This window comes from Taudactylus pleione, unplaced genomic scaffold (assembly GCF_031769625.1).
Source record: "Taudactylus pleione unplaced genomic scaffold, aTauple2 ptg000041l, whole genome shotgun sequence".
Classification (NCBI taxonomy): domain Eukaryota; kingdom Metazoa; phylum Chordata; class Amphibia; order Anura; family Myobatrachidae; genus Taudactylus; species Taudactylus pleione.
Genome location: NW_028284443.1, coordinates 7,726,070 through 7,739,343, shown reverse-complemented (window position 1 = coordinate 7,739,343; position 13,274 = coordinate 7,726,070). Strand labels below are relative to the sequence as shown.

The 13,274-nt window shown below is 44.4% G+C and overlaps 1 protein-coding gene across 8 annotated transcripts in view; it reads left to right on the top strand.

Annotated features, from left to right (window-relative positions):
* Positions 1 to 13,274, top strand: part of MLC1 (modulator of VRAC current 1) — a 76,091-nt gene that overhangs the window by 31,025 nt on the left and 31,792 nt on the right. For all 8 annotated transcript variants that reach the window (XM_088457611.1, XM_088457613.1, XM_088457610.1 and 5 more), the window contains one exon: positions 153 to 269. In XM_088457611.1, the coding sequence (XP_088313737.1) occupies positions 153 to 269 (117 nt within the window). The remainder of the gene's footprint in view (positions 1 to 152; positions 270 to 13,274) is intronic.

Here is a 13,274-nt window from a genome sequence, read left to right as displayed (position 1 = left end):
TGCAGTGCGATTGCAACGCACGCGCGGTGCTTACGCATTTACCGTTCGATCTGCGTGCGGAATTGCAATTGCGTATACTGCTGAATCAGGCCCTATATTTAATATTGATTTCAGATCTTAACTTTTTTTTTTTTTCACCCTGTGTTTTTCAGATTGTTGAAGTGGTTGTGGGAATTTCTGCATTGTTTGGCGGTGTTATTGCCTTACATATTGATGCCCTATTACACAGCCCTTACTTATATGTGTCCATATTTTGGGTACTAGTAGCTGTAAGTATATGAACAACATTTTTCTTCTTGTAATGCATAAATCCATAACAGGCAGCTTTTGTTAAAGCTAAATGTACTGTGACACCTGCATGCCTAGCCTACTTCATCCAAGCTTGGATAGCATGATTACAATCTCCAATGACTAGACTATACGAAACGGACCTTACCCTGCTTTGTAACCAATATCACTTTTCTGTTTATTGCACATACCAGTAATAACCTCTATCTTTAGCTTAAAGATGTCTAGTGTACATAATGTGCTGTACTTTTATTTGTTGCTAAGCTCATATTTCATTTCTCATCTGCTGGAATTCATTTATATAGTATCAAATAACTCCACTGATTGTTATTATGGGAAAATCAATGTGTCTTGCCAATAGTTTTTAAATAGGTCTGTCTGACCTGGTCTATGATGACTCTTAATGCAAATGTGATAAATTGCTAGTACTGCATGCTTCAGACTTCTAATCATTGTATTAGCCCACATGACCAACTATGGTAAAAAGTTGTCTTATGCAGATGTGAGTATAGAGTGCTCAAGAATATCTATATATTGAGTTGGGTCACTGTTTAATATTACAAATAGAAAAAAAAACAGATTGTTTTAAAAAACTTGTGTGTGCAACACACGCTTGTCATGGAGTGGTGCTGTTTGTACCACTAGTGCAGGAGGCATGTTTGCAGGTAGGTAGAAAGAGACTTTGCGAGTAGATAGAGATAGAGGGTATGTATTACTAACGGCAGCATAATAGATAATAGTTTGACGTGTTTTAAACAAAATTTTTATATGAGCAAAGGTGTAATTAATAGAGGTTGTGGTCGCTTACTGTTCTAAGGGCCTGATCCAGCATGGATCACAACTGCTAAAGCGTACGCAGATGGCCAATTGCTGCATATTGCGTATGCATCGCAGTGCACAAAGGCATCACTGCGATCGCACTGAGATCACGGAGAGCCATCGCAGAGTGATTGACAAGCAGTGGGTGTTTGGGGCGGTGATGGGGGGTGGTCAGCAAAATGCAGGCGCGCCTGGCCGTTTGAACGCCGTTGCATGGACGTGCATAAATTCACTGCGACAGCATACAATTGTACGCAGTGCATAAATTCACTGCGTACAATGCAGTTAGCAATTTCTGAGTAAGGTCAGACCTGCTGTAAGGCATTACGGATGTGAGATAGCGGCAGTGGGCATCTCTATGCTGGCTGTGTGACAGCATTGCGATAGCATTCATTAGCATATTTTCGCAGAGGGGCTGCGTACGTAATCGCAGCTGCGATCGCAATAGCGATCCGTAGTGAATCGGGCCCTAAGAAAACTAATATCAGGATTTGATAGACCTCCATGGAGCCGGAACACTTAGGACCATATTCAATTACCAGCGAAAAGTGTCGTTTAGAGAAAAGTTTTTCGCCAATTTGGACTTTTTGCCTGTTTTCAACTTATCTCCTTACTCAAATACAGGAGTTTTCGCCTAATCAGAAAAAAAAAGACAAAAGTTTTCTCTATGTATAGGCAGGCGAATTGGAAGTGCAAAATCACTATTTTGAACTGCAAATGTGGGGATTTGGTCCAGAACCCTTTGGATATCCCTCCTAATGACTAATCAGTCCAAAAAACTTTTAAACAAATTGAGATAACCCCAAAAAAGTGTTGGAAAATGGGTAAAAAGTGGGGTACTTTGGGCAGCTATATGGATGGGATGAATGTTTTTGGGATTGCACGAGGCTGCAGCAGGTGTATTTTAAATCTTCACTTTAGAGACTTCAAAATATGCTTGTACCCATTTTCATGTACCCCAAATTTGACCTCGGTACTTATTTATCCCCCAAATAATAGCTTTCTATAATTTTTCAGCACTTATACTTATAACAGCCAACTCTGACACTTTAAGAACACAAAACACTTTTAGTAGGGCTATTAGAACACTTCTATATTGATTTCTAATGTTAGTGCAGCTGTTTCTGGGGTACAGACTGATTTCCCCAATATTCCAATAAAAAGCCTTTACTGGGCTTCAGTATGCATGCCTACCAATCATAAGTCCATCAGATCAGACACACAAAACGAACGCATTTCGACCCAGAGAGTGAAAATTGCTTTTAGACCTGCTGTTACCTTGTAATATCTGGATATTGGACCTGATTCAGACCCACTCGCGAGCGGCTGTTCGCTCGCAAGTGGGTCGATGTTATGGACTGAGCATGCGCACGACGGAGGGAGCTCCGTCGTGCGCATGCGCCAGACGCGACGAGCGAAGGAAAGTCCTTCGCTCGTTGTGTCTGATCAAAGGGGGCGTGCTGTCGATGTTGATTGACAGCACGCCCCCTTTGGTAGGCGTGCCGGGGGCGTGCCTCCATGACGGGGGCGTTCCCACGGGAACGCCTCCCGTCAGAAGCCGGCCCACTGACATCACTAGTGATGTCAGTGGGAGTGATTTTGGCTCTGATAGAGCCAAAATCACTCCGGAGCTTGCGGTTGAAAACCTCAACCGCAGGCTCCGGCTCGCAATTTCGATGGTCGCGATGGTCTCGACCATCGCGGCCATCAAAATGCACGCTCGTATAGCCTGTGGGTGGTGACCCACAGCTATACGAGCGTCCAGAAGGACGCTCCATTTTCATGGAGGCCGGCCCTCATTCAGAGCGTGCGGCTCTGAATGAGGGCCATAGTAGCCTATCTTTTTTTACCCAATAAATTAATTTTTATGAACTTATACTTTGGATATCGATTTTTCCCTTTTTGAAACGAGGGGCAGATAAATCTATGGAAAGAAAGACGTGTAATATGGGTTCCACAGCTGTTTAAATAGAGCGCAGATACGGTATGATACCAGAGATGGTAATCCTTTTTAGGGATAAGGTTGATGTAACAGTATATGGTAGAGATCCCTTGATACTCATTGCAGTACAGTCCTCTTTAACAGACTCCGGTCTGAGTGTTTAGCATGGTGATTCCGATGGCTACTGAGTGCGGTGTAACTGCCAGGCCGTGAATAGAGGACCAAGGGAGTCAACTCCAGACGGTCGTGGTCGGCTGACCGCCGGTCTCCTGTGTGAGCCCTAGGCCGCGCTGGGCCTCTGTGAACGGGGTCTCCGTTAGGCTGTATGTGCTTGCTCCAGCAAGCCAATGAAACAAACGCTCTGGTGTGGAACAAGTGGCAAATAAGTGCTCCAGATAAGATGGCACCTGTAACTTCGACGCGTTTCCCCGTGGTACACGGCTTTTTCAAGAAGCAGGTGTCTGAATAAACAGTAGTAAAGGTGGTCTTTTATAGGTAGGTTTTTTAATTGGCTCAGGTGTTTAGTCTAATTAGTACGCCCATTTTTGCAAGCTCTTACTCTTTAGCACACATAGCATTTAAGCAATGTATTGAAATCCTTAGGCATTCCAATCTACAGATTGAGTATATAGATAGATAAATACAGATAATTACATTCGCACATATAACATTAATAGGTCACGAATCCTGATATTAACAGTGGTCAGTCGCCACAAAATCACGTCATATATATATATGTGCACATATGGCATATAATGGATAAAGAACATATTTACATATGTTCTACATGTTTAGATGAATATATGTTGGTAACAACTACAGGTAATCTGATATAACTAAATCTGAGAAACATAATCAGAATTTCGATTGAGGAGACTACAGTAAAAATAAGGGCAAAGTAGAAGAGATATATAGATAGACAAATGGTTCAGTGCAGGGATTTATTATATATCATCCAAAGATGTGGACATAAGTACAACATCTCCTATAGGGTAGTAGAGGCAAGGTATATAAATTCTGACCGCATAGTCCTAACTTTAACCTTGAATTTTAAATTTTAAATCCCTACGGGATAAGATGAAAATAAGCAGATAAAAACAAATCTAACAAACCACAGAGATGTCTCAACTATCGTCAAATGAACTCTAAATCTATATTTTCATTTAGTCCTTGAGGTTTTAGTGTTTGTAAAATTGCTGGACATAAACGCTGTAGAACAGTGGGGGCAGGCTGCTAGTGGTGTTAAAGTACTTAGCACAATGGAAGTAGGCTGCAGGTGGTGTTGGAACTGAGGGGGTCATTCAGACCCGCTCGCGAGCGCAGGACGCTCGCAAGCGGGTCGATGGTGCCCTACTGCGCATGCGCACGACGGAGGGAGCTCCGTCGTGCGCATGCGCGAGACCCGGCTAGCGACAGGATAGCCGTCGCTCCGGGTCTCGCACCAAAGGGGGCGTGCTGTCGATGTTGATTGACAGCACGCCCCCTTTGGTGGGCGTGCCGGGGGCGTGGCTGCCAGACGGAGGCGTTCCCATGGGAACGCCTACCGTCTGAGTCCGGCCCCACTGACATCACTAGTGATGCCAGTGGGAGTGATTTTGGCTCTGATAGAGCCAAAATCACTCCAGGACTTGCGGTCACCGAGACCCTACCGCAGGGTCTCGTCGCAAGCCCGATGGTTGCGATGGTCTTGACCATCGTGACCATCATCATGGACGCTCGCTATAGCTGTGGGTGGTAACCCACAGCTATGCGAGCGTCCATGAGGCCGCTCCAATTTCAGGTAGGAGGGCCCTGATTCAGAGCGAGCGCTCTGGTCAGAGCGTCCGGCTCTGAATCAGGCCCTGAGTGCTATGCACAATAGAAGCAGGCTGCAATGAGATATGCTGTGAAGAAAATACTGCAGCATATTTTCTGGATAGCACTGAACAGAATGCTGAAAAACTGTTCATCTAGGTTGTTGAGAAGCAATTACTGGAGCAGATGTACTGGAACTCACGGAGGCAGAATGCTTATGAAGCTAATACTGAAGCCTGGAACTGAAACAAATACAGAATGCTGTTAGCAATACTGGAGACTGATAACTGGAACATATTTAGGATACAAACAGAACCTAGAGCCCGGGTACTTATCTTTAGGGAGATGAGTTGTTCTGGCAATCAGTAGCCAGCAGTTGCTGGAAGCTGGTTGCAGAGTGGATCCTGTGATCACATCCAAGATAACGGTACCGATGGTTCAGAATGGTGGAAACCAGCAGAAGTGGGATGCCAGCCACATATACAGAAGATTGACCACAGGCTTAGGTATGCCGCAGTTGGCCACAGATGGCAGTAAAGTGACAACGCCACACTTCAACCACTCCAGTTGCCCTTGAAAAAGTCCCGACTTAGAGATGAAACGTGTTGGTAGGGCCATCATAACAACCCATTGACTCTTGTAGACTATACAGTGAAGCACTGTCATTGCCATACTACAAATGTATTTGATGTAATATTAGAAATACAGGAGAGTTTTTATTTATAACAAGTGTACTCTAATATATATATTAGCATTTACCAGACCTCTTACTTACACACAAACACGCACTGGAGTGCAGAATGGCAGCAACCGGAGGATCAGCAGGATTCGCTTGGTAAGTAACATCCAACTTACCTAATATCTGCAATGAAGTGTCCGCACCACTCTAATACTGCACTCATTATTACCGAGGTATCCAGGGGCTGATGCATAGAAGGACGTATTTAAGGAGTATGCAAAGGAGGGACTATTAACATCCAGTATTAAGGACTGTGATCCATCATAACTTGATTGAAAATACTGCCAACAGTTTTTGCCCACCTGCATGTAAAGAACATTGTTTTTGGAACTATACTGTTGCGCATAGAACGCATGAACACCCTGCCCACAGATATTGCTCACCAGTTTAAATAAACTTTCTGCGTGCCAGCTGAAACTGCACTTCTAATAGTGTGGAACATTAACACTGACACATGGTGCATTGAATACTGAGGTGCACAGAGACAAGTACTGGCACATAGCATATTAAACATCAATCGCAAATATATTAGAATATATCCATATCCAATAAAGCTCTTACTCCCTCCTTTTTGACAGTTTATCTATACTATACATTATTTTGCTTTGAATCTCATTCCATCTGTAAATAGCATATACAGTATAACTAAAGCTGCTTGCCCCGCTCTCGCTTAATATATAATAAGCAGTGAGCCAGTTAGTGGATGCATACAGCAAAAGTCCAGTTTTTGTTCTAATTAGAAGTACAGTAGCACTGTTAGTCTACTAATTACTGGGGCAGAAGATTCCCCAGGCAAAGGTGTACGTAGTAAGAATAGCCGCCAATCATGGCACATGTAACTGATCCTTACCTGTCCTGTTGCCGGTTTCATCAGAGGCATGTTAGGTGGAAAGGGGAGTTGTTGATTACTCAACCTTGGGCAGCGATTGGTATTAGTATTCCATATAAGCACATCCTATGTTCACCGGTAGTGCAACTTGTATGCACATTAGCAGATTCACGCCATAGCCAATAGGCGTCTCAATAGCATAAAGATGCAATAGCGCTACATCAACTGCGTCCACCTCTGAATCGCCGCCAGTATCAGGAAGGAACTTATACCTTTTAAATGCAGCATGTTTGCTTGTAAGCCTTTTGCTGCTGAGGGTTTTCTCACCTTTGTGCTGAGGCCATTTTCCATTATTAGTGCTCATCATATTCCAACATCAATATCACTGATTTGTACCTTGTTTTTTTTTCAAAAGACTTTGTTTTCAGAAAATATTAGTTTTTTCACTCATTCTACAATGCCAAGAAAAATTTTACCAAAATGGACAAAAAAAAGTGTTATTTATTGAACTCTTCAGAAAGTGAACCAAATGCTAAGAAGATTTTTCTTATAAACACTACAAAGAAATACTTTGTGGCTCTTGTGTCACCAATAATCCACCATTCCAAAATAGTAAAAAGCAGGATTCTATGTGTAGGTTCCGACACACAAATCTGCATTTGAAATGAAAATGAACAAGACTTACCATTTTATACACTAGACAACCTACCACATTAAATACCACTTTTTTTATTTGACACAAGATGGGGAAGATATGGGTTTAGAAACAGCCCCCCTTCCCGATCTGTGATCACCAGACAATAGCTACTAGTGGGCCAGTAGTGGCACTACACTTAAACCCTGCAGATATACAGTCAGGTCCATAAATATTGGGACATTGATAGAATTTTCAGATTTTGGCCTCTATTCACCACCACAATGGTTTTGAAATGAAACAAACAAGATGTGCTTTAACTGAAGACTTTCAGATTTAATTTGAGGGTAATTACATCCAAATCAGGTGAACGGTGTAGGAATTACAACGGTTTTTATATGTGCCTCACACTTTTTAAGGGGCCAAAAGTAATGGGACAAACTAAACAATCCTAAATCAAACTTTCACTTTTTAATACTTTGTTGCAAATCCTTTGCTGGCAATTACAGCTTGAAGTCTGGAACGCATAGACATCACCAGACACTGGGTTTCATCCCTGGTGATGCTCTGCTAGGCCTCTACTGCAAATGTCTTCAGTTCCTGCTTGTTCTTGGGGCATTTTCCCTTCAGTTTTGTCTTCATCAATTGAAATGCATGCTCAATCGGATTCAGGTCAGGGGATTGACTTGGCCATTGCATAACATTCCACTTTTTAGCCTTAAAAAACTCTTTGGTTGCTTTTTCAGTATGCTTCGGGTCATTGTCCATCTGCACTGTGAAGCGCCGTCCAATGAGTTCTGAAGCATTTGACTGAATATGAGCATATAATATTGCCCGAAACACTTCAGAATTCATTCTGCTGCTTTTGTCAGCAGCCACATCATCAATAAATACAAGGGAACCAGTTCCATTGGCAGCCATACATGCCCACGCCATGACACTACCACCACCATGCTTCACTGATGAGGTGGTATGTTTTGAATCATGAGCAGTTCCTTTCCTTCTCTTCTCTTCCCATCACTCTGGTACAAGTTGATCTTTGTCTCATCTGTCCATAGGATGTTGTTCGGGAAATGTAATGGCTTTTTTAGATGTTGTTTGGCAAACTCTAATCTGGTCTTCCTGTTTTTGTGGCTCACCAATGGTTTTTATCTTGTGGTGAACCCTCTATATTCAGTCTTCCCTTGATTGTTGACTTTGACACATATTGACCTACCTCCTGGAGAGTGTTCTTGATATGGCCAACTGTTGTGAAGGGGTTTTTCTTCACCAGGGAAATAATTATTTTGTCATCCACCACAGTTGTTTTCCGTGGTCTTCCGGGTCTTTTGGTGTTGCTGAGCTCTCTGATGCGTTCTTTCTTTTAAAGAATGTTCCAAACAGTTGATTTGGCCACACCTAATGTTTTTGCTATCTCTCTGATGGGTTTGTTTTGATTTTTCAGCCTAATGATGGCTTGCTTCACTGATAGTGACAGCTCTTTGGATCTCATATTGAGAGTTGACAGCAACTGATTCCAAATGCAAATGTCACACCTAGAATCAATTCCAGACCTTTTACCTGCTTAATTGATAATGAAATAACGAGGGAATAGCCCACACCTGTCCATGAAATAGCTTTTGAGTTGATAGTCCCATCACTTTTGGCCCCTTAAAAAGTGGGAGGCACATAGTTGTAATTCCTACACCGTTCAGCCGATTTGGATGTAATTACCCTCAAATTAAATCTGAAAGTCTTCAGTTAAAGCACATCTTGTTTGTTTCATTTCAAAACCATTGTGGTGGTGAATAGAGGCCAAAATCTGAAAATTCTGTCAATGTCCCAATATTTATGGACCTGACTGTAAGTGTAGTCATTTAGGTTGGAATCTAAACCAATAGCATTAGCCATCCATGGTGTAGTGGAGGAGTAAAATATGTACAATATTTTATGTATAGAATTCTGTCTGTAACGATAGTGGTATTAATCTAAACACATTTACTTGTTAGTAGCATTGATGTTAGCATTAATCACATTAAATGAATGTATTTCTTATCAATCCATCTTTAGTCATGCTATATAACTAAACAATGGGTTAAGAAGTATACTCCTGGTAGGACCCATATGGCATGTAGCCTAGTGTCACCGAAGAGGCCGGACATCACTGGAAGGCTTTCAGTCTGCTCCCAGAACCAGCTGAGTGGAACTCCGCCCCCAGGCCATATGGTCTCAGGACCATGGGACTGTAATCAGTGTTTGAGAACTAAGGAGTAGAACAGATAGTAATAGCCTGCCTGGAATCCACCAGAGAGAGTGCAACCCCGATACCAGAGCTGGGTGCCTGGAGCCTACACACTCAAAGAGGGATTTAGATAGATCCAGTTCCCAGCAGGGTGAATCGGACTGGAAGTGGATGTTTGGATCGGAGGAGAACAGGCATGTATAACCAGACTGGAACTGGAGGCTTAAACTTTGCTGGGACTGGAGGAGAACAGGCAACTTTAACTGGACTTGGATTTCAGGCTTGAACCGGATTGGGACTGGAGGCTTGAGCCAGAGGAGAACAGGCAGTTTTAACTGGACTGGAACCAGTGGCTTGAACAGAACTGGAACCAGGTGGGACCAGAAGAGAATAGGAATCTTTAACCGGACTGGGACCGGAGGAGACCGCAACTTGAACCCAGGCTCAAGGAGTGCTGGCAGAATACTGGCTAATAGTGATTTGCTGCAGAGGTAGACTGAGAGGCAGCAACTTGCAGAGGCCCAGCTGACAGTAATGCAGGTTCAGGCAGTGGATCAGAGTCAGGAAGTGCACACTTTGGAGTGAGCACACAGAGGAGTAATGTTCCACATGCCGCAGAGTAGTTGATACTGACTGAGAGGAAGCAGCTTGCTTGCACACAGAGGAGTGATTGTTTCGACCATGTGCTAGTGACACGTACAACAGCTTTAAATAAGGCACTCCTGGTTGTCATTGGATGCAGAGATCTTGTGAGCGCAGCATTCAGATTCTGACTGGATGGATCAGTCACCTAACTGTATCTAACATGGCTGCGCCAATGTAGTCCAAGAAAAGAAAACAAACAGGAGAGAAGGAACACTGCAGATGTTCAGGAGAGATGCTGCCCAACTGAAAAAAGCACCACCGGACAGGGTATGAGTGACTAAGTCCCGGTTTTGTGACAATAAGTTTAAAGGGATGACTGTTAATAATAATAATAATAATATCTGTGAAGAAAAATGCATAAGCAGAATTTATTTTAGTGTATAGTGATATTTGTAGTGATCTTTTCCACCCAAGGTTATTATTGATAGCTATTTTATCCTCAAATACAATATTGAGATCATAAGGTCACCAAGTGGCACTTTACAACTTAGACTTCTTGCTATTTATATCAACACTATCACAATCAATATACACTGTTGCTGGGACCTGTGTGGGTTAAATAGCTTATTCACACAATAAATATTTTGTGGGATCTTTACTCTTTGGGCAAAATTTACTAAGCGGCGGTTCTATTCTATTGTGAAGCCCGGCGGTTTGGTGGCGAGTTCTATTCTGTTCTAAACCCCGGGGGTTTGGTGGCGGTTTTGCAGGGGTTTCTAAATGACAGCTCTGTTCTATTCTAAAATGTGTTTTGATGGCAGTTTTACAGTGGTTTTGGCCTTAGTAACTGCATATAGCAAAACCACCGCCAAACCACAGTCAAAACACATTTTAGAATAGAATAGAACAGGGCTGTCATTTAGAAACCGCTGCAAAACCGCCACCAAACCCCCGGGGGTTAGAACAGAATAGAACTCGCCACCAAATCACCAGGGTTTAGAATAGAATAAAATCACCGTCAAACCCCCTGCTTAGTATATTTTGCCCTTGATGTCCAGACACATTGAACAATTTAATAAAAAATAGGAACTTTGATTAGAGAATGGAAATAAATGTAATGTTGGGCTTCACACTTCCTCAATACCACACATGAGATCCACTATAAACTTTAAATTGTTGCGGTAAAGTGCACCTACAAGCAGGGGCGGATTTACCGCTAGGCAACCTAAGCGGCCGCTTAGGGCCCGGGTATGTGCTATAAGAGGAGGGTGGGGGTCTGTGCTGTGAGGGGAGGCAAGGGGTCTGTGCTGTAAAGTGAGGAGGTGGGGGTCTACTGTAAGGGGAGGGGGGGCCTGTGCTGTAAGGGGAGAAGGGTCTGTGCTGTGAGGGGAGGGGTTCTATGCTTCAAGAGGAGGGGGTTCTATTCTGTGAGTGGAGGAGGCCTGTGCTGTGAGAGGAGGGGTTCTTTGCTGTGAGGGGAGGGAGTCTGTGCTGTGAGGGGAGAGGGGTTTGTGCTGTGAGAGGTCTATGCTTTGAGGAGAGGGGTTCTGTGCTGTCAGGGTAGTTGTGTTCTGTGCCGCTGTAACTTCTTCCTGCTTTAACTCTTTACCGAGGCAAACAGTCTCTAGTTCTGGTTTACCATCCTCTACCATTAAACTCAGAGGCACTTCCTTGAGTCCTTCTCAAGATAATCCTGTGCAAAATCAATCTGTCCAGAAAAAAAAGTCTCAAGGAATCGTTAGAAACCAACCTTCTAACACCATCCGTGTTGGTTCTGTTTCACCTAGTCCGTCCCAGGAGCCCTCTAAGCTTTCTAATCAAATCTATTCTTCCATTCTCCCTCTAGATACAGATTTGGAATCCGAATTCGATTCAGTACATGCTAATACTCCCTTCCCTATAGACTATCCGTCGTTTGACTCTGTCCCGACAACCCTGGTGGTCTAGGGAGGGGTAAATAATGGTGGCCCAAGGCCGCCCCCCCCCCCCGCACGGTGGAAGAGGCTGAGGGGGGGAGCTTCGATAGTTCTTTTACTTTTCACCCCCGCAGTCCTCTCCGGTCCTCAGCTTCAGTCTTCTGCCGCTGGCCCATCCTGGCCAGCGGCGCCGCCTCTTCCTTCTTGATCGCGCCGCCTCTTCCTTCTTGATCACGCCATCTTCTGGCCTCCTGCGCGGCCACCGGAACTGTTGCCGCGCTGCTCTTCACTTGTCTTCGGGAGGTCTTCACTCCACCCCTCCGCCGACGGACTGAACGTTCCCGCTCAGCAGCGTCTATTCAAGATGCCGCGAGTGGGCGGGGCTATGACGCGGAGAGCCGCGATTGGCTCGTTGCGTCTGCCTCCTATTGGCTGCTGGACCGCGAGCCAAAAGCACAAAAGTGCCAAACCACCGCCGCCGCTACTTGTCTTCCGGGCAGCGAGCTCCGCTCAGCTCTCGCCAAGAGCCAAGCTTCTCCTGCCGACACTGGTGGAAGGGACCAGGCGGTCCCTTCACCAGGGTGGAAGGGACCAGGCGGTCCCTTCACCAGGTACCCGCCGCTGTGGCTTACCCGGCGCTGGGAACAAATACTGTTCCAGCGCCAGGCACGGACGCTGTACCGATGCTGGGATCAGACACTTGATCCCAGTACGGCTTTCCACAGCAGCAGCCAATGAGAGTCTATCTGACTCTCATTGGCTGCTCTAACAGACAGCGTTATGTCTGTCTCTGCAGGGAGACACGCTGTGCTGCAGCCAGCTGTCAGGGATTGGCCACAGCAGAGTGCGTCCCAGGGGACCCGGGTACTTTAAAAAAGTGAGTTCCCAGTACCCGATATTGGGTAAAGTACGCGCTATAGCGCGTATTTGCGAACACTGACCGGAACAGGCAGAATCCGGGCTGGGACCAGTAGAAACAGAATGAGTAGTGTCCCTGGCTTTAGGAGGTTTAAATATCCTCCCAAAATTTTCTTAGACGAGGGTTGAAGCATCTTGTAACAGGGCTCCAATCTAAAACTTGAACTTTCTTTTGCTTAGTGGACATCACCTCCTTATCTGTACTGAAGAAACAGAAATCACTGATGGATGATGGGAAGAACTGAAAGCACAGACGTTGGGAGTCAGACACTTGCCACCACTTCTCAGTAGGCGCAGAGTACAGTCCTTAAGAAAGTGATTTGTCATAACCGCAGTATAAACACAGATGAAGTTCCTGGCGTCGCTGACGTTCAACCTCAGTAAGTTTAGGGTGCAGGAAACTTTGATGCTTTACTTTAGTTTGCTTGGAAGGGAGGTTAGTCAAGTCAGGAGTAGCACTAGGATGCTTGGGAATCACTTGAAAAATTTTGAAACAGAGATTTTGTAGTTGTTCCAGAAGCCAGTAGAAACTCTTGAAAGGTTCAAGGTCACGAATTTCAGATAATTGGGAGACCAGAGGATACTTTAA